The following is a 25,805-nucleotide window of genomic DNA, read 5'->3' as shown; positions in this document are numbered from 1 at the left end:
TATCCCAGTGTTCTTACATTAAGCAGAGTTGAAAATCCTTGACTATATCTCTGAAGGTTGAGGGTCCCCTGGTGGGTCGCTGCCTTAAATATCTAATAACTTTGGCAGGTGTAAATTAGGCAGTCTTATACTAGCTATCCAGGCCAGCTTGTGCTGGTTAGATTTTAAGAATCTCCTGTCCTTTGAGCTTCTCTCTTAAGACATAAACGCTAGACGAAACATAAACCCGATCTAGGGCCATGGCAAGCAAGTTCTGAAATCTTGCAAGTTTGGGGTGCTCTGATTCCATTATCCTTTTCACATAAGTTTAATATCTTTCCTCTCTATGGAAATTTTAGCCCTTGCATTCATTAAAATCTGATGAGAAGTTGGGGGGAGTGGGAGGAATTAGATTTTGCAAGCAGTTTTTTGAGCTCTGAGGAGACAAATGTGAAAAGTGACCTTGGCACGCCCGCCAGGCTCTTGCAGCTTGGGTTGGGGAGACAACACGAGGTGTGCCCGTGTGAGATGCAGGGCAGAGTCCTGCAGAGCGGAGACCTGAGTGTGCTACAGTGACACAGGGGCTTAGGGAGTACAGATGGGGCCGGAGAGCGCTTGTAAAGGCATCAAATCCCGTGTTCCTTTCTGTGGAGCACTGGCTGAGTTTCTAAGCCCTGGCTTCCATGGCGTCATCGGGATAAGAGTGTATCATGAGGCTAATGACCTATGAAGCACCTACTGTGTGCTGGGCACTGTGCTACTTGACTGATCTCCTGCTATCTCATCCTCATTGCTCCTCCTCAGGAAGGTGGTGCTAGCTCCAATTTGTAGAGGAAGAATTTATAGCCTAGACAGGTTGGGGGGCAGCTGAGCTGGGGGCTGGGAGCTTTAGAGCTGGGTGCAATGGCAGTGTCTGCCCCCAGTGCTTTTGGCACAGCATCCCCTGTCTTTCTGCTCCTGCTCCCTCTCACCTTTTCACAGAACTTTGGGTTTGCTCTACCAGGGGCTCTCCACTGGAAAATGGGCTGTCCCCGCTCTTCATTAGGACTCGGTTCCTGTTCATTCAGGGCACCTTTCTTTCAGTACAGAGGTACAGCTTGGACGTCGAGCCTGTGTGCACCCTGATCTATTTGGCTTGGTCTGTGGCCTTGGTCAGGCCACTTTGGGGTCTCAGTCTCTCTATCTCCCCACTGGCCTCCACTGGCTGGCGTCAGGACAGTCAAAAGCAAGGTCGTACTCCTGCCTACAGGTGCAGTGAGCTTCTGTCCCCGCAGGAATGGGAGGTGTCTGGTCTCTCAGAACCATCCCATCTGTGTTAAATTTGTCTCTTTGGAGCCTGAAGGGCAATCCCAGTTCACCGTTTCCCAGACTTGGACGGTGCCCTTCCTGGCCACACCACCATCAATGCAGTTGTCTCTGATTTAAGTGTTGATGACCTTGCCCCAGCTGTCCCCAGAGGACGGCGGCTCTGTGAGTAAGTCCTGAAGCTTGCTAGATGCGTCTCAGCATTTCACATGTGGCCTTGATCTGAGAGACTCCAGTGTGGGCCTTGGGACTTGGTTGGCCTCAAGTGTCTCTCTGCTGACTGTTTGTTTTCCTGACTTCTGTTTCCTCTTACAGCAAATGAAAAGATTGATGACATCAATGGCTGTCCAAAGAACAGATCGCAAATGGTAAGTGGGTCCCTGGGTAGTGTTTGTGCAAGGTTAGCAGGCCATGTCTTTAAAAGAAAGACCTGACCAGCTTTAAAAACATTTACACCCGACGCTCCACCCTGTGGGGTCGTGTTAACACACTAACACACCGTCTCAAGTAGCCACGCTCTGCTCCTGAGATGTTTGTTGGCTTTTATTAAGAAATAAACTGCTGAGTGGGCACAGACACATACATGTTTAGAACACGAAGAGTCTATGACTCAAAGATATGAACCGATTTCTGCCACTGTGAGGTGCAGAGGCTGGGACAGGGTGATGAGACCCTTCTGATCCGTGGTGGGGCATGCAGTCTGACTGCCTGTGAAGGTTAGAGGGTGTGAAATTGGCACTGTGAGGGCCAACGGGAAATGAACAGTCACATCTGGACTCTGCTCAGCAACCTTGACAAGCGATATCCTCGCTGGAGTGGTGCAGTTAAGCTTTAAAAGTGCCGAAACTAATCTTTAAGTCTGTTCCTTGTGCTGTAGAAAGTCATTGACTTAAAACCGATCACTGCGTTCGGAGGAAACGGATGGTACTTGGAGTGCTCAGTGGTTCACTTCTGGACACTGTTGTCAGGGTCTGTCAGGATGTCCTGATGCCTGGGCATTCATTTGCTTCCATAAATCTGAAACAGGGCATATGTTTTTCCACCCCGCCCCAAGCTGCACCATTGATAGGTGCTGTGGTGATGACCAGAGTGACTGGCATTTCTTGAATTCTGTTTAATTTTCTGAGTTGTTTGTGTCCTAAGACACACACACACACACACAATACATACAAGTATGGTTTTAGTTGAAGAGAAGTAGCCTTTTCAGACAACACTTTTAGGCTGACGTGTGTGCAGTGGTATGCCAGTTTTCAGTTTATATTCTGGAGTAACTTTCTTCTCCTTAGTGAGTCCACTGGAGGTTGTGTTTCTTTTCATTTGATCCGGAGTCCAGCCATTCTTTCCATAGGAAAATCCCCAGGCAGGACTCTGAGAGCTGCTTTGCGTTTGGGGACGGCTTGGCTGCTATTTTTACTGGTGCTACTGCAGCTGTCTGGTGTATTAATAATTGAGAAATTTTGGATGATAGAAGACTTAATTTTAGTGCAAGAATTGTACAAATGCAGTGGTGCCTTCACATGAAGGACAGGAGTTTCCTCCCTCTGGGGTGGATATTAGTGCATGTGTTCCAGCCTATCGTCATGTGTGTAGAGCTGACATTTGAAGGTCGGCAACCTTTTATTTTATTTGGTACAAATGTATTTTTGTACCACTTATTTGAGGTGTTGCTTATTATTAGTCCACTTTCAAGCTTATAAAATATTACCATCTCAGATTCTTCTTTGCAAATTTATTTTTATCTGCAAATGTGTTTTTTATAAATACTATCATAGCAGCAAGACAAGCTTGTGGTTTCTCCACAGCTCAGCTATTTGGGGGGGCATGGGGGGATGCTGAGTATGTTTTTAGAACAGCAATATAAAAATCCTTTAATTGCCTGGGATAATTAGTTCCAGTCTGGGGTGGGGAAGCAAAGCAAGGGTTCAGTAAGCAGGATGTGAGTCCAGGAAGGTAGAAGAATGACTACCACAGGCATTCTATGCTGTTGGTGGTATAGACAACAGGGCTGTTGCCCTTTACCATACATCATAAAACAGAGACCATGCACAAGACAGCTTACCAGGTCAGGTCATGCAGTAAGTCAGCTGTTGCTCTGGCTGGCTGAACATCCCTGTGTGTGTGTGTGTGTGTGTGTGTGTGTGTGTGTGTGTGTGTACGCTGATTTTCTCATTACTGGATCAGAATACCTGACAGAAACAGTGTAAAGGGGGGAAGGATTTATTTTGACTCACAGTTTAGAGAACATGGCCCTTTGTGGTGGGGAGGGCATGGCAGTTAGAGTGGCTGGGCCCGTGACAGTGGGAACTTAGTGTGACTGGCTACATTTACATGGATCAGGAAGCAAAGAACTCATCCTGGAAATGGAATGACCTCAAGCCCCCACCCCTGTGACCTCATGTCTACCAGCTAGGTCCCACAATCTCCCAACAGAACCACCAGCTAGGGACCGAGTGTTCAAACGCGTGTGAGCCAAAGGAGGAGATTTCATACTCAAACCATTAACTCTACGTGTGTGCGTGTGTGTGTGTGTGTGTGTGTGTGTGTGTGTGTCTGTAAAATCACACACAGGTTAAAGCTCGTCTATGCATGGGAAACATAATTTGAGAGTGTGGCACAGTATGCCACCATTTCTGGACTCCCAAGAGGTTAGTCCCTGCTAGGCGTTCATTATTTAGGAAGATGAGTGATGGCCATTTGCTCTTGTTTGAGAGAAAGCATCCTTTTGAAAGAGGGAGGCTAGCACACAATGAAATGAGAACTTGGGGAAGGATGAGCTATTGGGAGGGTGACTCCCCCCAAATACAGAAACAGATTATCAACCAGGACCTTTGAGAATGGAACTGAAGAAAAGCAACTGTAGGGGGCAAGAGAGGAGCAGTGTACCCCAGTTCTCAAAGGAGGCGCAGTGTACCCCGTTCTCAAAGGAGGCGCAGTGTACCCCATTCTCAAAGGAGGCGCAGTGTACTCCGGTTCTCAGAGGAGGAGCATGATTTGCATCCTACTGGTCTGTCAGTCAGCAGGCAATCACATGGTGCCAGGCCCTGAGCTTGTCCAGGTAAAGAGTAGACAGCAAGGTACGGTCTCTGCCCACAGGACATGCAGATAAGTGGGTGAGAGGCCAGAGAACAATTAGAACACTCAGACTCTGCAGCAACTCCCAGACACCTGTGCGTAGCATAAAGCAAGCCTGTTCCACCCCCAGGGCAATGCCTTGGAAGGGGTGAGTCTTGGAAGGCAGAGGGTTCAGCACAGAAGATGGTGTGTGGAACATGGAACCCGGCAGAGGCAGTAGGCATGAACAAACCCCCTTTCTGCATGTCCACTTGCCGGAGGGTGCCTTGGATCTCCAGAGAATATTGTTAATTGATCGTCTAAAGCCCAGAACTACAGCTGCAAGCCCCTTCTGAGCCCTCTGTGGTGTCAGCCCTTGCCCTGTTGTGCCCAGAGTGAAAGGTGGGATCTGCTACAAGCACAGAGATCTTATTAGACTTGGAATAACCCTTATCTTTCCCCAGATTGCTATATCCAGGGGGAGTCCCAGAATGACCTTTTCTAAAGGAAGAAATCCAAGGTAATCATGTGGCACTGATGGGGTTCTGGGAACTGCAGGCTCTGCCCAACTGTTGACTTCATGTCAGCGCTGACGACTGTCTACAGTGGTGCTTGGTTAAAAGCCCCGCCATACTGGCATGTACATTTAGTCCTCCTGATCTGCTGTGGCTGCCATGACACCGCCCCTTTCAGGTCGAAGCCCAGGTGCTGGGTTGTGAGGTGCTATTTCCAGGACTCTAGCCTGATGCTCTTCTCTGCACCCACCACCCCTTGACCTTCAGAAGATGAACCTGGATAGCACTGATGATACAAAAAAAAATGAATGGTAGCATTCTCCTTCTCCAGTGCAAGCCTGGCCTCGGCTTGTTTTTACAGACTTTGTTGGCTTATTCGAGCATGACTTTGATACTTTGGGGGCCAAATCCTTGGACATGGAGCTGTAGATAGAACATGCCCCATGCCGTGACCCCCACTAAACACATCTTGTTGGGCCTTCAGTAAGTTTGTATGTGCGTCAAAGCTGTTTGAAATGTTTTGTCTGTGTAATGTTGCCATGGTCACCAAGGGGCATCTTTTTGGCCTTCAAATGATTTGTACAGCAGAGTGATACATTAGTTTGGAAGGAAAAATATTGCTTGGCATTCAGCCAGCGGGTGCTGGGTGGCCAGAGGGTCATTCTTCTCACCTCAGACTCAGTGTCCCCTGAGACGTTGGAGGCTCTGGTCGCTGTGGAGCTTTGGAATAGCCTGTGGCAGGAGTGGTCTTCTCTTTTAATCATTGTTCTAAAGCAGCTTGCTTTCTGTCCTCCATGAGGAGAGGCATAGGATTGGGAGGACTGTGTGTCCTTGTAGAAAAAGGCCCCAGGCCTGCCTCGCCCTCTGACCAGGCCTCCCAGCTGCCCTCTGGCTCCCCTGTGTGCCTCTCTGGGAGTCATCCTGCCTTCTGCCCTGGCACACCTAGATCAATGGCTGCCTGGGCCAGGAGCCAGCAAGGCCAGGCCTGAGCTCCCTGCCTGTTCTTCAGACTTGAGCTAATTGTTTACTCTTTTGAAGCCTCAGGTTTCCTGTCCTCTGAAGTAGGAATGATAACAGTACACACCTCATAAAGATTTCTGTGCAAACTAACGAGGCAATGAAAAAAATCATAATAATTAAAATGGCAAAATACATGAAAGTCCATAGTGTTTGCGCCAGGTGCTGTTAGAGTGCTAGATAAACACCCTCAGTTCGCCTCCGCAGTAGCACAGGTGAGCTAGTCCCTCCATTCTCCCAGCATGGCCGGCACCCAGTCCGTGGTGGTTTCCTTGGTGGTGACATCATCTTAGTGCTTTGTGTCTTTAATGATGTAGAACACTTGGGAACTCAGAGAAAAAAATACCACCCCCCCACGCGGTAGAGACCCCAGAATTGTGTGCCGCAGCCTAAGCGGATGGTGGACCCCAGAGGTTGGACCACTGTCATCTGGGACTCCGAGACCCCAGGCGGAACTCCCCTACTCCTTAGAAGCCAGCCTTTGCTCCTTGTTCTGTGCTGTGGAAAATGTTAGCACCCAAGTTCCCAGGGTAGTAGAGTGTGCACTTACATGCAGACAAGGGGAGGGCAATGCTTTGAAACTTCTAGAAGTTCCATGAGAAGAGTATGCAGACCCCACACTTCAAGTGAGGGGCTGAATCGCTGAGTGGGCAGCTTAGGGCGGGGCTTCTGTGGCCAGCTTCTCCTTAAGCAGGACCTAGGGAGACACAGCAGTGGAGCTGTGAAGGCGCATGGCAGTACCAGGGCTCAGGCTGGGGGGTGGGGGAACGAGGCGGGTGGGGGAGGGAGACGGGGCAACTGCCAGCTCTCCTCTCTCCCTTTCCTCCCTCTCCTCCCTCTGTGATTGGATTAGGTCTTCCTTTCACTCTGACCTCTGAAGGCTGCCAGCCATCCCCTTGAGGCACGTGTACCGTGAGATCAACTGTTGTGTTCTCATGCCATGTCACTTGTCTCTCGGAACCTTCTCACAGAACCCACCTCACAGCATTGCTCTGAAGCTTCCACAACATGATGTGTGTGGTGTTCATACATACTACTGGACATGGAGCTTCACCCAGTAGATGTTAGTTCATACAGTGGTCGCTCAAGGTGGGTAACTGTCACAGAAACACACATCTGTGGAGAATGGCCAGCCCTACCCACCGGTCACTTCCGGCCTAGCCCCTCAGTATGTCCCTGAGAATCCACTTGGTTTTAGCAGCTCTCTTCCTCCTCTGGGGCACATGAGAGAGAAGACACCTCACAGAGCCACTGTGGGCTGCTCTCACTGGTACCGAGTGCCAGGAGCCCACCCAGCCGCACGCAGTTCCTCAGCGTCACCCTGTTAGTTATTCTCATTGCCATGACACATAGCTGACAAAAGCAGCCAGGAAGGGAGGGATTCTTTGGCTCACAGCTGGAGGGCGGGGTCCGTCCTCGTGGGGAAGGCATGGCGGCGGGAGCTTGAAGTGGCTGGTCATATTGTTTCTGCATTCAGGAAGCAGAGAGATGAATGGGGGAGCTTAGCTCGCTGCTTCCTTCATTCGGTCCAGCACCCCAGCTTGTGGAATGGCGCTGCTCTTTTGGGTTGGGGTCAATCCTGCCTCAGTCAGCCTAGAAACAGACACCTAGAGGTTTGTTTCCTTGGTGATTCTGAATCTCATTGAGCTGGCAGTTAGCACTAGCCGTCGCCACTGCTTCCGGATGGGTATGGTTTTGCTTCCCCCTCCTTTGTTTCCGTCTATATGTGATGGCTAGTCTTGGGTGGCAGCCTGACACTTGGGAAGAGGGATCCTCAGCTGAGAAAACCCCTCCACTGAATTGGCCTGTGACTATGTCTGTGGGGTCATTTTCTTGATTGATAATAGATGGGGGAGGGCCTAGTCTACTCTGAGCGGTGCCTCCCCTGGGCAGGTAGTCCTGGTTTGTGTAAGAAAGTTGGCTGAGCAGGCACCAGGAAAAGCAAGCCAGTAAGCAGCATTTCTCCATGGTCTCTGCTTCAGTTCCTGTCTCTACTTCTTGCTTGAGCTCCTGCCCTGGCTTCCCTCCATGATGAACTGTAACCTCTAAACCAAATAAACCCCTCCTCCCCAGGGTGCTTGTGGCCGTGGTGCTTATCACTGAACAGAAAGCAAACCAGGATGCTATGTTTGCATATGGGGACTGAGGATTTTTGGAACAGGGTATTCACCTAGGTGGAAGAAGAGTTGGCATTCAAACCAAGTCCATCTAGTTTTGGTGACTACAGTTTCACCACCATGATGGAGAAAGGGCACAATAAAAATAGTGTCTGCCTCACCGGTTCTCATTCTCCGTGTTTATCGTCCTTGGAGTCAGAAGCACCCAGGCTTAGCTGGGAGTTATCAGGAAGGGAGGGGCCTGGATGTTTCAGGGAAAGGCCCCAGTTGACCTGTCACTGACAACCCACATACCACCACCAGGCAGGTGGCCCCTAGTTGAGATGCCTCTGGGCGCCAGGTCTCTGGGTCTCATTCTCTACAGAGCCTGCTGGGCCAGGAGAGGGCCATCTGCGACCAGATCGGGTTTCCAGGCACAGTGACCCAGAGCCTTCCAGCAAGCTAGCTGCATGCCTGTGGAGTGCCTGAGATCCTTAGGCAGCTGAGTCCCCTTTGCCCAGGGCTCCTAGGCCTATTTTTACATGGCCCTAAGGGCACACACATGTGACAGAACCAAAAAGGAACAGAGAAAAGCTCAAAGGCCACGTAGCGTTTATAGCAAAGCAGAAGGCAGTCAGACTAAGACCAACGGGAAACACTCAGGGCTTCCTACCCACCATCCCGGCTGCGATGTGGCTGGGTAGTGGCAGTCTCTGACACTCCGCCTCAGTCATGCCTCTGTTTAAAACTGTCATTGACTCTCTGTGCTCTCAAGAACAAGATGGAAAGTCCTTCAGGGTCTAGTGACTGTTCCCTTTCACCACTGGGCTAGCCGCCCTGAGGTGCATGAGGAAGGGCTGATCCAGGTTTTGTGTCTTCGATGCTAGGAGTGACTCCTGCTTGTCTGTCCAGGTAGTGTGGGACCTGCCAGTCTTTTGTGCCCCTCCCCCAGTTTCTTTTTCCCACAGGTGTCTCTTTATGGGACTTTTCAGAGGAGATACGTATCTGTCACCTGAGCAGCCCCTGCCATGTAGATGACTGACATGCATTGGGTAGTACTGGGTAGTCAGGTGGTCGGTGTGTGTCCAGTAGATAGACGAACAGGTAGATGCTGAAGGTTGCTGGTTCTGCTCTATGTGTGGCAGAAGGATCACAGCACGCAGTTCATCTCATCTCATTATCTTTAGCTGAGCAATGACCGGAACCCTGGGTATTTCAGAAATACAGATCTAAAACTGTTCTAGAAAGGACTTTCCTTCTCGTAATTCTTCCTAGGTTTATCTAGAAAGCCCAAATAGGAAAATTCTAATAGGAATTATGTCTTATTTTTGTTTGTGTTCTTTGGTTTTGCTGGAGGTGAGCATGTGGAGACATGCTCACGGCTACCACAGGTTAACACGGAGGTCAGGATGATCATCCACCAGTTTGAGCACAGCCAATTCTGTGGCTCATTTCAGCCTCCTGACAGCTCTCAGGGATGAGGAGGCTGTGCTGCTCATCCTGTCAAGTGTAAGGAGGAACCAGGACAAACTGGACGCTGGCCTCTCTGATGTGCTCTGCAGGGCCGGCTGAGGTCACAGTGAACAGCCTTTCACCCCTTTGCCCCGCCACGGACCTGTTCCCTGGTGCTCTGCTTTTGTTCAGGAAACAACCTGTACGCGCCGTGTGCCAGACACTGGTGTAGATACTTGTCTGCATTAACTGACTTCCTTTTCATGTAACCTGTGAAGGTAGCTGTAATGAGTCCCACTTTACAGTAGAGGAAACAGGCAGAGAGCAGAGCAGTTGAGTAACCTCAGGCCACCCAGCTGACGAGTGGCACCCTAAAGTTTCCATGCTAGAGGCCTGGCTCAAGTGAACCCTTTTCATCAGTACGCATCACTGCATGCGAGGACATTGATCCAAGAAGAGAAAACACTGAGAGGCTTTGCTACCAGCCCCTCACAGGCCATAAACAGAAGCTCAAGGTGAAGTATTCTGCCATGGGAAGGAGATTCAGGGTGAAGGATATACACTGACTGGATTGGGGCAGGCCTGCTGGATGCATGAGCTGGACAGGGCCAGAATCTCTGTAATGACTTCCCTCCTGTAAAGGGAACTAGAGGATGCCATCCCTAGCCTGTGAGGGGAAAGAAAGGGGAGTGTGAGGTGCTCACATCATGTGTACATCAGATGGACAGTTCCTGTCCCATTACATATCACATACTCCCTCCCTGTTGATCTGTGTAATGAGAGGTTTCTTCATGCTTCAAAAGTAGATACTCAGGGACTGGAGAGATGGCTCTGTGGTTAAGAGCACCACTATTCTTGCAGAAGATCCGGGTTCGAATCCTTGCACCCTCATGGTGGCTAACAACTGTCTGTAACTCCAGCTCCAGGAAATCTGATCCCCTCTTCTGTCCTCCGTGGGCACTGCATGACATGGGTGCACTTACATACATGAAGGCATAATACTCATACACATGAAATTAAAAAAATTTTAATTAAAAAAATTTTAAAAAGAAAGTTGATATTCAACAATGCAAGACTGAGCAAGGACCCCACATCCGTGCAGCAAGGACCCCATATTCATGCAGTAAATAACCCCCATCCATACAGTAAGGTCCCTACATCCATGCAGTAAGGACTCCATATCCAGGCAGCTTCCTGATGCCCATGACATGCTCATATGCTGGTTTGAAACTTACGATGATATAGTCTGTGATTGAGCTAAACATTGTAACTTGGGATGGTTATCTGAGGGGGCCTAGTGTGGGCACATGGACCTTTCCTTTTATGAAGAGGGCAGAAGTGAGAGAGCTTCCCTTGGAGACAGGAAGAGGCTATGAAACAAGGAATGCACGGGGCCCTAGGGAAACATCTTGTACAGAATCCCCCGAAAGGACCCCACCCTGAAACAACCCAAGTTTAGCTCTGTGAAGCTGATGCGGACTTCTGACCCCTGGAATGTAAGCTAAGGTGCTGTTTGAAGCTGTTAAGTTTGTGGCAGCCGCTCTTCGCAGCCTCAGGAGAAGAACATGCCCTAGGAGTCAAGCACGGGGACTTGAGGAGTCAGAAGGAAGCTCTGTGGGGTTCTTAGCCAAGTTGCCCCAATTGTTGCCATACGTGAAGACGGGGCTCTCCATTTCTGCATGCTCCAAGCAGCGGGGAGTGGGAGGCATGGGAAGCAGTCGGACCACAGTTCCTGCACAGCGTCCCCCACAGGTATCCCAGGCTCTGAGCAGCTCTGGTAGGCTGTGCCATCTCATCTGAGTCCCCACAGCTGATATGAATACATAAGTCTCATACAAATGTAAACTCGGACGTAGGTCCTGCTCCCCAACTCGTGGATGTTTCTCATATAATCAACGTGATATTTAAGCAACTTTTGCAAGAGACTGATCATATTTTGTGTTATTTAACAACATCAAAGCTTTGTCATGCAAGTAACCTGGCTTCATCTCTGCCCTAGCTCCTGGCCCTGGGTACCAGAAGTGTTCAGTACATGTTGCTCAAATGGGAGAGGTAAACTGTGAATGATTTGACCATCCAGGGGACTTCTTGGAGACAGGCGATGCTGCTTCTCAAATTTTAATATGTGAAATACTTGAAAATTCTTTCAAGAAACTTGAGTACTTCTGGGCCAAGAAACTCATTCTTCCTCTTACAGTTTTATAGTTTCACTTACTTGTCTTTTTAATTTTTTGAGGCAAGTTTTCACCATGTAACCAGGCTAGAACCTGCAATCCACCCTCCTGAGTATTGGCATCATAGGTGTGTACCTCTGTTCCCAGCTCATGTCACACTTAGAACAGACACCAAAATAGAAGGTTGTGTTTATTAATAAGGGAAATAGTCTTTGGTTTGGCAAAACCTCCAGGCAGGACTTCTCCAACCTTAGGGAGCATGACACACATACTAAATGGTAGGTTCTGGGCCCATCTCCACAGACTCTGACCCCACAGGTCTGGAAGGAGCAGGAGAGCTAGCCTTCACAAGCTCCCAGAAGATGCCCAGGCTACTAACCTTATGACACGCTCATTCAGCATTGGCTTAGAGCCAAGAAAAAAGTCTCAGTTGGGTATAATGACACACACCTGTAAGGCCAGTACTCAGAGGCTGAGGCAGGAGGATTGCCAGGAGTTCAAGGCCAGCCTGGGCTCTGTAATAAGATGACTGGTAAGAAAAGCCTCCGGGACTGGAGAGATGGCTCAGCGGTTAAGAGCACTGACTGCTCTTGCAGAGGACCCGGGTTCGATTCCCAGCACCCACATGGCGGCTACAAACCGTCCTTAACTCCAGTTCCAGGGGAATCAGAAGCCCTCTTCTGACCTCCATGGCATTGCACGACACGGGTACACTCACATACATGCAGACAATACACTCATACACATAAAATAAAAATAATAAAATATTTTTTTAAAAAAATAAAAACCTCCATGGCTTTATGGGGACATGCCTATTCATATATTTATTTAAGTACAACATCTGTTCATCGGATTGCTCAAAATGTTTTAAGGTGATAATATTTCCAAAGAGTATGTTTATTTTAACAAACCCTCTGACCTGGTACCCTTCTGGGAAGTGTAGAGTGCTTTGGACATTCTCTGAGAGGGTTGCATGCTCTAAGCTGCTAAGGCTTGACTTACACCAGTAGCTGTGCTCTCATGGGAACGTGCACGTGATCTCAGTCCTTCTAGCTCCTTAGCCTCTGTGACCCTTCATTTGCTCTGTGGAAATTCTCGGGTCGTAATGTGTGTTTGTCTTGTAATTCCTGTGTCCAGAGGACAAACGAGCAGTTCACTCTCTCCTTCCACTGTGTGGGTGCCAGGGATCAAATTCAGGTCGAGTCACCAGGTGCGGCAACAGGCACATTTACCTGCTGAGCCATCTAGTCAGGCCCCCGTGCTGTTTAATGAGTGAAGCTTTGTGATACAAACAGAAGGTTTTCCTGTCTTTCAGCTCAAGTCACCCCTCACTAGACATAAGGTGCTTTGCAGGCATCAGTCATGCACCTACCTATACTGCCTGGCACCTGGTAGGTAGATGCTGAGTGGAAACTGAATCGGGCAAGTCCTATCACACTGATGCTAGGCCTGAAAAGTAGGGAGAGGTTGCCTGGTGCTCAGTAAGGCTGAGGCACTCGGCCTATGCAAGGGTGATGGCTGGGGAGGGGCATGTCTCAGACCTTTCTGAGCAGAACAAGAAATCAGATTTATAACCATGTACATTATGGTTTGTATAAAAGCCATCTGGGCCTTGTGCTCTGGCACCTCCCTGCATATGTCTTCATGAAGATCTGTGTTTGCCTAGCATCAAAGGGGTGTTTTTGTATGTGTGGTTTTTAAATATTTTTTATGTCTTTCTTTTATGTGTCCATGAAGTGGAACTTAGCAAGGAAAGCCTCTTTGCACGTGAAGGCACATGCACCCTCTGTGTGTGCATGAGGAGAGCCATGAGCCCCTCTGTTCCCTTGAGCAGAAGTAGGAAATAGTAACCTGTAAGTCTCAAAGGAGGGGCCAGAAGAACTTCTAAAACAAACATTGAACAGATGCCAACAGTTCGATGGAATCACAAGAATTAATTTCCTACCATTTGGGGGAAGAGCTCTTATAATTGGGCAATACTGGGTTAGCTGACACTGGGTAACAGCCACTCCCTCTGGGTAGGTGTGGGCTATATGTGTCCAAATCCGCCCCCACACACACATACATTGTTGAGACTCAAGCCCAGGATCTTATGCATGCTAGACCAGTGCTATACTGCTGAGCTATCCTCCTGGGTCTCCCCACCCTTTTCTACCTGTTTATCCCTGTGTCTGTCACCTTTCTGTGATTAAAAACGTCATGACCAAGGTAACTTATAAAAGGATGGGTTTATTAAAAAGGGATAGGAGTCGATCATGGCGGAGAGGCGTAGCGACAGAAACAGAAGACGAAGAGCTCACGTCTTGATCAGCAAACATGACACAGTAAACTGGAAGTGGAGTGAGGCTATGGCCTCTAAAAGCTCCCCCTCGCCCCCAGCAATGTGCTTCCTCCAATAAGTCTGTATGTCTAGAAGTTCCATGACCCCCTTCCCCAACAGCCCCACCAACTGGGAACCAAGTGTTCAAATATTCGAGCCTATGGGGGACATTCTCTTCCAAACCACCACAATCCCCTACACAGGTTTTAGGTTTTTGAGCTGAAAAGTATTCTATTCTTACAGATATTATTATTATGAATTTCTTAAGGAATCTTTTGCCTGGGAATGTGGCATTTGAAAGATCTTGTTTGGAAACATTTTGATTTTGGAGTAAGGCTGTGTTAGTTTCTTTTCTGCTGCTGTGATAAAGTACCTTGAGCAAAAGCAACTTAGGAAAATAGGTTTGTTTGGCTTACAGCTCCAGAGCCGCACAGTCCATCACGGTGGGGAAGGACCTGGCAGCAGGTGCATGAGGCCTGCCTGGCAGTCAGGGGGCAGAGAGGTCAATGTCATTCACACACAGGAAGCAGAGAAGGAAAACAGGAAGTGGAGCCAGGCCATAAAGCCTCAAAGCAGGCTCACCAGTGTTGTGCTTCCCCCATCAAGACTCCACTCCCTAAAGGCTCCATAATGTTTCCCAAACAGTATGCAGATACAGAAGCCTTTGGGGACGTTTCTCGTTCAAACCACAAAAGCTTATAAATGTTTGCAGTGGTTTATTTGAGCTGCTCCTGCTCCTGAAAGGTTAAAACACTGTGACTGAACTTGACTGTCTTCTAGAAGGATGCCACTCCCTTCTCTGTGAGGTAGCCTTTCAGGGGACAGGTTGGATTTGGTCGAGATGTATGGAGCTCCAGCAGAGCCCGGGTCACACTGCTGAATACTAGGACTAGGAAGATGACCAGACAGAGTGCTTAGCACTCAGCTTGGGGAAGCACTTTCCTTCTGGTTGTTAGTATCCTGTGTTTGTACAGGGACACCAGAGCTTAGAGATTACTTTCTATTAAGTGTTTAAAGTGCCGAATGCCATTTGGTAGCTGTCATTTAGGAAGATGTACCCTCGGTGCCTCCATTTCCCCATCTGGAAGCTCACAGCAGGAGTAGCTAGCTGCCTTACCCAAAGACCGTCAAGGAACGCTGTGCAGTCTGTGGTTTGTGATGTATCAGCTCTGACCATTTGAGACCCTCATCTCCCTGCCCACTGTTAAATTTCCTCTAGTGATGACTCCACTGATGGCATGCTCGGGGTGAGCTAAGATTTTCTCCTGAGTGACTCTCTCAGGTGAGAGGTTCTGTATGTGGGTACTTCATCTTGACTTTTCCTACAAGGGCTGTCAGGGCTAGGAGGTCTGGGAACAGGGGTGAGCCTGGAATAAAACCTTCCTGAACCCCATTCATTTCTCTACAACGATTGCATAAGCAAAGAAAAAGTCCCTTCAGGGTCGGCCTTTGGAGGGATATTTCTTCCAGCTCCATCTTTCCCTGTGTGTGTGTGTGTGTGTGTGTGTGTGTGTGTGTGTGTGTGTGTGTGTGTACATGCATGTGTGGAGGCCAGAGGACCATCTTGGGTGTTAATTCTCAGGTGCTGTTCACCTTGATTTTTTTAGCTAGGTAGGGTCTCTTACATGGCTAGAACCTGCCAAGTAGGTTAGACTGGCTGACTAGGAAGCCCAGGGATCCGCTTGCCTCTACCTCTCTGGTGCTGGGATTACAAGTGCATACCACCAGGCCTGGCTTGTTTCTCTGAGATAGAATCATGTTCTCGAATATGCAAAGCAAGCACTTTGCCAACTGGGCCACCTTCTCATCCTGATCTCTCTTTTAATGTCTGTTGTGTCACTGTACCTATGAGACTCCTTTGAAAAGGACTTGGCAGGGATTGGATTCTGAGTTTCGGGACCTACCCGTTATTTTGTTATAAATTGGCGTGAAATTAATGTTATTTGTTGGAGTGGAGGTTGGCAGTGGACGGCTGTTGTCATCTTAGTGCAGAGATAAATAGGTGATATCATGGCTGGTATTTAACGCTTTGGATTTTTAGCCAGAAAAAGGAAGATTTGGGGGCTGGAGAGATGGCTCAGTGGTTAAGAGCACTGACTGCTCTTGCAAAGGACCTGGGTTCGATTCCCAGCACCCACATGGCAGCTATGAACCATTCTTAACTCCAGTTCCAGGGAAATCCAAAGCCCTCTTCTGGCCTCTGCAGCATTGCGTGACACGGGTGCCCTCACATGCATGCAGGCAATATGCTCATACACATTAAAAACAATAAAATACACTTTAAAAGGAAGATTTATTTGGTTCAACTGAATGCTTGTACAGGATATAAACAGTAATAGAGATTAGCGTTCCATGACAAGCCAAAAGCTATCACCGTCTCCTCACCGGTGTGTTACGGATCATGTAGTGTTGGGGAGCTCAGGATGTCCTGTCATGGAGAGCTCCTATGTCTAGTGTAATCCTCCGCTTTCAGTGGCCCACACACGTCTTTCATAGTCTGACCCTGGCAATAAGCAGATTTAGAAATTATTTTCATTATTAATAATCTTCCAGTTATTTTTATTCTAATTTCTGACTGAGTGACATATGGCCCTTGGTCTTGACCATATGTTTTAAAATTTGGAACTACTGGTCAAATCTGCTTTCTTTCTTTTTTTAATCTTTATTTTTTAAGATTTATTCATTTTTATTTTATGTGTATGGGTATTTGCTTGCATATATGCGAGTGTACTGCATGTGTGTATTGCCCGCAGAGGCCACAAGAGAGCATTGGATTCCCTGGAGTTCCAGATGGTTGTTAGCCACCATCAGATGTATGGACGCTGGGAACCAAATCCAAGTCCTTAGCAAGAACGGCCAGTACTCTTCACAGCTGAGCCATCTCTCTAACCCCCAAATCTAGTGTTTTGGTATAACTTATTTTGCTTACTACTTGCAAAATACCCAAGTATATATCAATCATCACCAATGGTGTCTAACTCAAACACAATTCCTTAGCTAACCTGCAAACTTCTTTTGAAATACAAAAACAGATTGAGATAATAAATGTGAATATTTCGTATCGCACCTGGCATGTATGGGGCACTCTCTGATTGCTAGTAAAATTCGGAATTAAAGTGGAAATGGAATACTTTGGGTTCCCCGTGGACATTAGCACTTTAGGGAACAGAATGACAGAGCAAGTGTGAGACTTCACTCCCGCCGTCATCAGAGTGGCCAGGGAGTCTTGAAGGATGCTGTGTTTTCAAGCTCTCAAACACCCTGTGCTTCCCACTTAGCCATGTGCTGAGTGTTTGCTGTCCCTGGAATGGCAGGGTCTGCAGTGCTCGGATTATCTCTTTCTGAACAACCCAAAGAACAAGAAGCTAAGGATGTTGGCAGAGTAGCCGACCACAAAGCTGAGTTGACCGGCTGGAGCTAGGGGCCTGGTCACTAAGCTAGCAGCCGATCTGGCTTTTAGCTGCCCTCTATAGATTATTCCAATGCCATGTTCTCTTATTTGAGCTTGTTTTGTGGTGGTCCCTGGAGAGTCACTGCATTCTGAGAACTTTATATGCCTCACCATCAGGCGCATCTGTGTATCTGATTTTTGCATCTATGTTTTGCCTCGTGACAGCCTGCAGGTGTAGGTATAGAAATATGCAAAGATGCAAGAAGGTTCCAGACATTAAAAGAGCACAGGAAGCCAGGGATCAGCTGTATGCAAGTGTCTTGATATGCCGTGACTGTGTTGATGGGAGTGAACATTAGCTTCGAGTCAGTGACTGTTTTGTAGGGCAGCTGTTCCTTAAGGAAAACACACTGTTGTGTCTGCTGCTGTGCTTTCTGTGACTAGGTGGGGCCTGGAAGACGGCAGACGCTCAGGGGATATTTTTCAAGGAACAAATGAGACCGTCGGGTTCTCATTACTTCTCTGACAAAATTCTCCACCAAGTATCCACTGTCCGGCTCTTCCTTATGTTTGGAGACCTGGAAGTTATGGGTTTCTGGTTAAAATTAATGTCTAAGTTTGTTTCTTTGTGGGTAAAACCAAATTTTCCTGCAAAATACTATTTAATTTTTTAAAATATAAATTCACTGTACTGGGTTACTTTTCTATTACTGTAACAAATTTCTGAGATGATCAAGTTACAAAGAGAAAAGATTTGCTTTGGCTCACAGACTTGGAGGCCTTACTCCATATTTGATATTATCCTGTTGGTTTGGGACTTGTGGCAAGACAGCATGTCACCGTGGGGAGCACACAGAAGAGCAAAGCTGCCAAGAAGTGAAAGAGAACTAGGAAGGGGCGTGTCTTCCTGGCTCCTTCCAGGGCATACCCCCAATAACCAGACCTCCCCAAGGCCCCACATAGTGAAGGTTCCACCAAGCTGGGGACTAACCTTTAGCACATGGGCCTGGGGTGACTTTCAGATCCAAACATAGCTTCATACCCATCCTGCAGCAATTCCCACCATTGAACTAATCGCACATCATCACCACGCTTTGACCCCCCAAACTTGTTCATCTTGTAAGCTGAACTCTTGCACCCTTTACAGACATCTCTATGCTTCCTCACCTCTTCAGCCTCTGGTGACCCAAAACCTGTGTTAGGGCCTGTAAATATCGCTCCTTGGCCCTCATCAGTTTTCTGTTTGTGCTCAGCTCCTCCTGTGAAGTCCTCGGCCCTTCAGAGTGCCAGGAAAGCGACTGGAGCGGGAGGAGGGTTTAGGGAATAGTTCTCTGACTGAATTCACCCATCATCAGTGGCGTGCTTCCCCTACAGCGTCACCACCTCTGAGAGGGCGCAAGCTTAGCTCTTGGGGATCTGCTCCGTTAGCCGCCAGGGTGAAACTGCCTTTAGAACCTTTCTCAGGCTCAATTTGTTTAAAGGGAAAATTTGGGAAGTTGGAAAATAATAAGAAAATGAAATATTCTAGGCAATTGGAGAGAAAATAGAAAAATAGTCCCTGGAGGAATTTGTGATGCTTGATTTCAGTTGTTTTCTTGCTCTAGAATTTTCTGTATCCATATGGACTTACCCATTGGCTGGAACATCAGAGAAACTCCCATAAAATTCTTTTTTAAAGGAATTCTTGACAGCATCCTGGAAAGCTAAAGTTATAAATATCGTAAACGGTATGGTGTATAATGTTGCCAAATCAAAGAGCCAGGCAAGGCAGTAAAGTAGCAAGAGAAACAAGACAGTGGACTCACAAGCCACCCCCGGCCGAATCCCCACATCGTCAGGCTGTCCAGTACCAAACCACTGTGATAAGCTCTCACTGGCTTCAAAGAAGCTTCGATGCCTGATGGCCAAGGCTGGACACCGAATGTGGAGCTGGTGTCCAGTGTGCTGTTGGACTTAAGTTGACTTTTTTGTTTTAAAGACTAGTAACCAGGCATGGTAGTTTGTGCCTGCAATCCCAACACTGGGGAAATTGAGATTGCTGTGTTTGAGGCCAACCTGGACAGTACTGTGAGACCCTGTCTCAAAAACTCAGGACTGGTGAGATGGCTCAGCCAGTTGAAGCGGCTCACATGCAAGGATGGGGACCTGTGTTTGATCCCAGAATGCACGTAGAGGCGGAAGGAGAGCGCTGACTACGAGGTTGACCTTCGACTGCCACACACATCCTGTGGCATGCATGCATGTGCGCACACACACTAATAATTGACAAGAATCTTTTTAAAAAGGAAACTAAAGACTAGTAAATTGCTTCAAGTTTTTAACAGATAATTGTACATCTTTGCAATACAGTGTGTGGTGTTTCAGTTTTTATACGTGGTGCATTGATTGTCCCAGATATGTAAGCTATCCATAATCTCAAACATCAATCATTTCTTTGACTGACAGCATTCTTTTCTAGCTATTCTGATTTCAAATAGCCTTTACTGTAGTCGACCTTCCATGTGACCATCAGATCATTCCTCCTATCTGGCCATGATGTTGTATCCATTAACCATCCCCTTAAAAGTGAATTGACACACCAGTCAGACATGGTGGCCTACAGAGGCTGCGCCCCATACTTTCCTGACTAGGAAGAGTTCAAGCGCTGTCATGACTCCTTTCTGAACTCTCCTTCTAAAGTTGAAACTCTGGTTGAGCCTCACTACGGTGCACAAACCAGGCCCCAGCACCGGCAGAGGTGGACAAACACCAAAAAGGGAGGCTGGCAGAGCTACGTGGGGTACAGCCTGCAGTTGGGAGGGGCATGGCTGCTGTCCTTCCCCACCACTGCCCCTTCCTGTGCCGATGTGTCTCCCTGTGTGGCCGTCACCCTGTCTTTCCTCAGTCAGACTCTTATTACTCCTCTTCCCTATCTGGTGCGCTCCAGTCATTTGACTTTTTTGGGCTTCCAGAATGTGTTCTTTCATCCCCTGTGGATGCTTTCAGCCTTCCGTTCCCTAGGCCTGGCCTGTTGTTCCTCCCACCCTGAGTGCCTGCCTAATAACCCCTCAGCCCTTAATACATGTTGCCCTTCATTCCTTTAGTCAGCAAATATTATGAAGCCCTTTTCTAGGTTCTTGGGGCCATGTCCACAAACAAAATAGACAAGAGTTCCCCAAGTGTTGCCTTACATGCTGTCTCTTCCTTAAGAAATTCTTGCCAGACCCATCCCCGGCTTGATCAATTTGTCGGATGCCCATGTTCCTCATGGCCTCTGTTTTATGGTTGCCAGGACAGCTTGTCACCATTTCTGTGTGTGCCTTTCTGAATGCCTGTTCATCTACATTACACTTACAGAGGTCATCCGTTCTCATCACCACTGTGAAGACCCAGTGCCAGGTTCTTGGTACATACAATGAAATAATGAAATGAAATAATAAGTAAATGGATGGGTGGTGGCTATTTTAAAATTATCATTGTATATGTGTGAGTGCAGGATGTGTGTGCCACGGTACGTGTGAGAAGTGGACAGCTGTCAAGAGTCCATTCTCCTCTTCCACCGTGGGATCCAGGGATGCAACTCTCGTCATCAGGAGTCTATCTTACTGGTCCAGGGATGGTTATTCTTGATGGCAAATATCAATGTCAGAAGTGAAGATCACACACACACACGCACACACACCCCACAAATGCAAGTGGTTGGAGCTGATGTACGTACAAATCTTGTGAAGAAGATGCACTAGTTTGGGGTGGGAACTCCCACATTCTCACTGAGCCTGGGGTCTGGTTCTCTTTTCCTGGGGACTGGGCATTTCATGATTTTGAAATATGATTGTGACCTTACTTGATGTTGATGTGATAGTCTGCCCCCCTTCCCCCAGAACAGAGCGCTCCAAGGGGTGCAGTGAAAAACTCCTATGCACTTGGCATGGCCCTGCTGTTCCTGCCCGGGCTATGAGAGCTGCCGTAGAGACTGGCTTGGTTTGCATTCAGCGTTTTCAGGAACTTTGCATTGAAGTACAGTGGTTTTCTGGGAAAGATGTTGCCATGACAACTTCCACAACAGATGGTATTTGATCAGTCTCTAAGCTTCTGAGGAGAGATAGACAACAGTACTTTCCGGCTTTGCATTTTTGTTATCATGAGACCCAGTCAAGTCTTGATCATGACCGAAATGGGGGCTTTTCCGTTTGTGTCTTACCCACTGATTCTGCAGCTGGGTGGCGTTTGTGTGCTACCTCCTCATCTTCCTGGACAGTGGATTACTGGATGTTTTTGATTTGTCTGTGTGTTTGGGTGTTTTTTTTTTGGCTTTTTGAGATGGGTTCTTCCTGTAACCCCAGCTGGCCTGGAACTTACTATGTAGACCAGGCTGGCCTTGAACTCACAGAGATCCACCTGCCTCTGCCTCCTGAGTGCTGGAACCAAAGGTGTGCGCCACTGCGCCTGGCTGGATTAATGTCTGTGGTTTTGTTTTTTGGTTTTTTTTTTTTTGACATAGGGTCTCATTGTATAGCCCTAGCTTGCCTGAAATTCATTAAGTAGACCAGCTGTCCTCAAACTCACAGAAATCTGTCTGCCTCTGCCTCTTGAGTGCTGGGATTAAAGGCATGCACCACCATACCCAGCAAGATGGACTTCTGGATACTGAGACAAAGACTGTAACATGCAGCCCATGGAGGTTGCCTGGAAAACCTCAAGGCCAGAGGCCTTAGAGAACATACTCACCTTGAAGGTAGAGACAGACTAGGAGAAAGGTCAGCTTAGGGTGAAGGCAGCATTTGGCTACCAACAACGGAGCCTCGAGGAAGGGCCCCTGGCCTTGCTCTGTCCTTTTCTCTCCTCCGTCCCGGCCCGTTCTTCTTCCAGGCCTCCAGGCCACATGGTGGCTTCTCCACTGGGCTTATGCTGCCCATTCAAGCAACTCGATCCCAGAGCTCTTGACCCATCATCTCCACAGTAACAGTTCTAACAGCCTTCCCATGCATCCCCAGCCCCTGTAGGCAACACTGGAATGTTGGACTTCGCACAGATTTGTTTTCTTTTAGCTAATTTTGGAAAGTAGTTTATATTGGCTGCTGCGTGTTAATGAACAACTCTGGTCCTATTTACATACTTTTCTGGTTAAGAGTCTTTTCCCTCTCTGCTTCCTCTTGTTAACCAGATCCTCAGCTCATGCTGGGTGTCTGGATCACACATGAGGGAGGAGCCTCCTTAGAGATGGTACAAGGGTATCTCTGCACTGTAATGAGTGCTGCTGGGATCTTTATGGCCCGGCTTCCCCTCTCTCCTGAACATGGAGCCCACCTTGAAGGTCCTCACCAGGCACATTTTCTGTCTAGGAAAAGAGGCAAAAAGCCAATGTCTTGCAAATGAAGTAAATGCCAATGATGTAAATTACAGACAGCTGCCAAATCACCCCCGAGTCAGGAGAAAGTGATACTGCTTTTAACTCTCCTTTCCGTGGCTTCCCGTCTCTCTCAGAAGACTTCAAGTGGCCATCTGCATCTTGGAGGGAAGGGAGAGGCAGAGAGAAAGGCAGGGCTCACTGGTGATGCCCTGCACAGTGTTGGGTGGTAATCTGTTCCTACTGTAAGTATAATAAACATTATATTTTCAGGGGCTGGGGAGATGGCTCAGTAGGTAAGAGCACTGGCTGCTCTTGCAGAGGACCAAGTTCAGGTCCCAGCACACACAAACAACTGTCTGTAACTCCAGACACCCTCTTCTGGCCTCTGTGGGCATTGCATGCACAGGTGCACTTAGATACATGCAGGCAAAACTCTTATACACATAAAATAAAAATAAATAGGGGCTGGAGAGACAGCTCAGCAGTTAAGAGCACTGACTGCTCTTGCAGAGGACCCAGATTAGATTCCCAGAACCCACATGGCGGCTACGAATTGTCCTTAACTCCAGTTCCAGGGGAATCCGAAGCTCTCTTCTGACTTCCACGGCACTGCATGACATGGTTGCACTCACATACATGCAGGCAATACACTCATACCCATAAAATAAAAATAATAAAATAAAAACTATTTTTAAAAAATAAGCATTTCCAAATGCTATTTTACCATTATAAACCTTGCTTATAAGAGAAAATATTCACTATAAGGGAAAATACTAAGTTTTATGGCTTGTATATGTTGTACAGACAAATGCTTAAGGAGAGAGTGTGCGCCCACAAAGAGACACCGTTATATACGTACATGTTCATATAAACACATGTGTATTGGCTTAAAGGCATGCTTCACTGTGTTTCCCATGCCAGGTTCGAACCCTTCAAGCAAGCTTCTGCCTCAGTTTCAGGAGTAGTTGTACCCCAGGTGTGCACCACTATCATTTCAAATCATAAAATTATGAAATTTTCTAGGTGTTATGATACACTCCAGTAATCCTAGCACTTGGGAGATAGAGGCACAAGAATCAGGAGTTTAAAGGCCAACTTGGGATGGTGACCTGCCTTAAAGAACAAATGGGCTGGAGGATGATGTGAGCTCTTCTGAGCTAGGAACAGTTTTGTGCAGGTGTCCAGTCATGTGCTTAACTCCCTGGGAACATCTGAAGACTGGGGTAGAGAAGGGAGCTGCTAGAAGTCAGGAGGAGTTGGACATGAACTTCAGAAGATCGACCAACGCAGAGCCAGACTGCACTCGAATTCGAGTTAGTAGGGAACAAGGGTTCACGCTGGTTGTAGCTCTGGGGAGCTCTGAGATGCTGCTTGGAAAGTGGGAAAAGAATAGCAGTATGTCCACTGCGCATGACCTAGAGGAGTCGATGTGGAGGTGCACACCTTTAATCCCAACACTGTGGAGGCAGAGGAGGTAGATCTCTGTGAGTTCGAGGCCAGCCTGGTCTACACAGTGAGGCCTTGTCACCACCACCACTACCCCCCAAAAGCTTTGAGTGCATAAGAATATTAATGCCTTTGAACTTAAAAAATAAAAAAGAATATTAAGATGTCAGGAGGAAAACAAAATCCGGTGGGGCGAGCCGGTTACTGAAGGGAGTGGACTCCCTTCAAGTTCTATGATCCAAAGAACGGGTACCAGGTCAGAAGCAATTTCTTTCACTTTTGGTCTACTGTGACATTCATCAAGTCAGAGCGTTTTCCTTAAAACTCAAAGGTAATTAGGCCTGACAACTGAAGTCAAACAGGCCTTTGGGAATGACCTAATTACTTTTTCTTGAAGGGCTGGGCATTGGCTTGTCCTTGGCCTTGGTATCAACCCTAGCAAACACAGGAGGTCTGGTGGGTCCGTATTGGTCACAGAAATCACAAAGGACATATAGACGTCCCAGAGGTTGCTCGGCCTCTGTGATGCCTGGTAATTCTGTGGGTAAACGCTGCCCAGACTCCTGCTAACACAGAAACTCACCATTCGACCTTTTGATTGCCTGTGTCTTTAGTGGCTGGAAATGTCTCCCAGCAGCTAGGTGGGTGGGTCTATCACCGTCGTCCCACCTCCATTTTACTGCAACTCCTCAGAGTTTGAGGATCACGCCAGTGACGTTGATCAAGATGAGAGCATTCATCGCACCCTGGTTATTTTTGGTGGCTGTGAGTGATCCAAGGCCTCAACTTTTGGCACTGGTGGTTGGGATATTAGGTAACTGCTTCCTGTGTGAGTGCACAGTTTTGAGAACCTTCTTCTCTGTATCCACTGGCTGTTTTTACACATTCTGTTTGCCGATGGTTCCTAATGAGAGGGTACCTGGAGAAGGCTAAGTGAATATTAAATGTATCTTGTGTTTCTTCCCCTCTAGATTGAAAACATAGATGCCTGCTTGAATTTCCTGGCAGCCAAGGGAATCAACACCCAGGGGCTGTCTGCGGAAGGTGAGTCAGTGTTCAGCCTTTTCATCTTTAGTGACTCCCACCTGACAGGGGTGTTGATGCACCATCGTGGTTGGGTGTCCCTTCAGGCAGAGTTGAGGGTGCCAACTTTCTGACAGCTCATAGAATCACTCTAAGAATGCATTCCCTGTCTACAGCTTTGTCTGTTTGCCACAGAGGGTGTATGGAGAGCAAGGGGGGAACTGGGGTAGAAGGGAAGACAGGGAGAGAAAGATGACATAAGGGAGAGAGAGAGAGAGAGAGAGAGAGAGAGAGACACACAGAGAGACAGAGAGAGACAGAGGGGAGAGGCAGAGGCAGGCTCCAATTGGTGAAAGCCCTGCTTGCCCTGCTTAAACAATGCCTATTTGCTTCCCCTGTCCTGTGGCCTCGTGAATTATCTATCAGCCGTTATCTGTTGGGAAGAGAATGCCAGACCGCCGGACAAAGTCCAGCACCCAGGGGAACATGCTCGATCCCCTTAGCCCTCTTACTAGAGAAGCAGAACTTTGCCTTACTCCTGAAAAAAATGAAGTTTATGAATACACTACTACGTGTTTAATCTCCTGATTAGATTTTAATTGACTTGGATTTGGCAGCTAATTAGCACCGTTGGTGTCTGCTGGCCATTTGTTGGTGGATTGGGTATTGGTCTGGAGCCGGCTGGCCAGAATCGGCAGTCTCCTTGG

General features: G+C 47.8%; 1 protein-coding gene across 3 annotated transcripts in view; it reads left to right on the top strand.

The window, feature by feature from the left end:
• The window catches only part of Nav2 (neuron navigator 2), a 402,958-nt gene that overhangs the window by 133,235 nt on the left and 243,918 nt on the right, over positions 1-25,805 (top strand). For all 3 annotated transcript variants that reach the window (XM_017796647.2, XM_017796645.2, XM_017796641.2), the window contains exons 3-4: positions 1,600-1,652; positions 25,047-25,119. In XM_017796647.2, coding sequence (XP_017652136.1) covers positions 1,600-1,652; positions 25,047-25,119 — 126 coding nt within the window. The remainder of the gene's footprint in view (positions 1-1,599; positions 1,653-25,046; positions 25,120-25,805) is intronic.

The sequence above is a fragment of the Nannospalax galili genome, unplaced genomic scaffold, assembly GCF_000622305.1.
Source record: "Nannospalax galili isolate Female #2095 unplaced genomic scaffold, S.galili_v1.0 scaffold310, whole genome shotgun sequence".
NCBI lineage: Eukaryota > Metazoa > Chordata > Mammalia > Rodentia > Spalacidae > Nannospalax > Nannospalax galili.
This window is presented reverse-complemented; position numbering and strand designations above follow the sequence as displayed.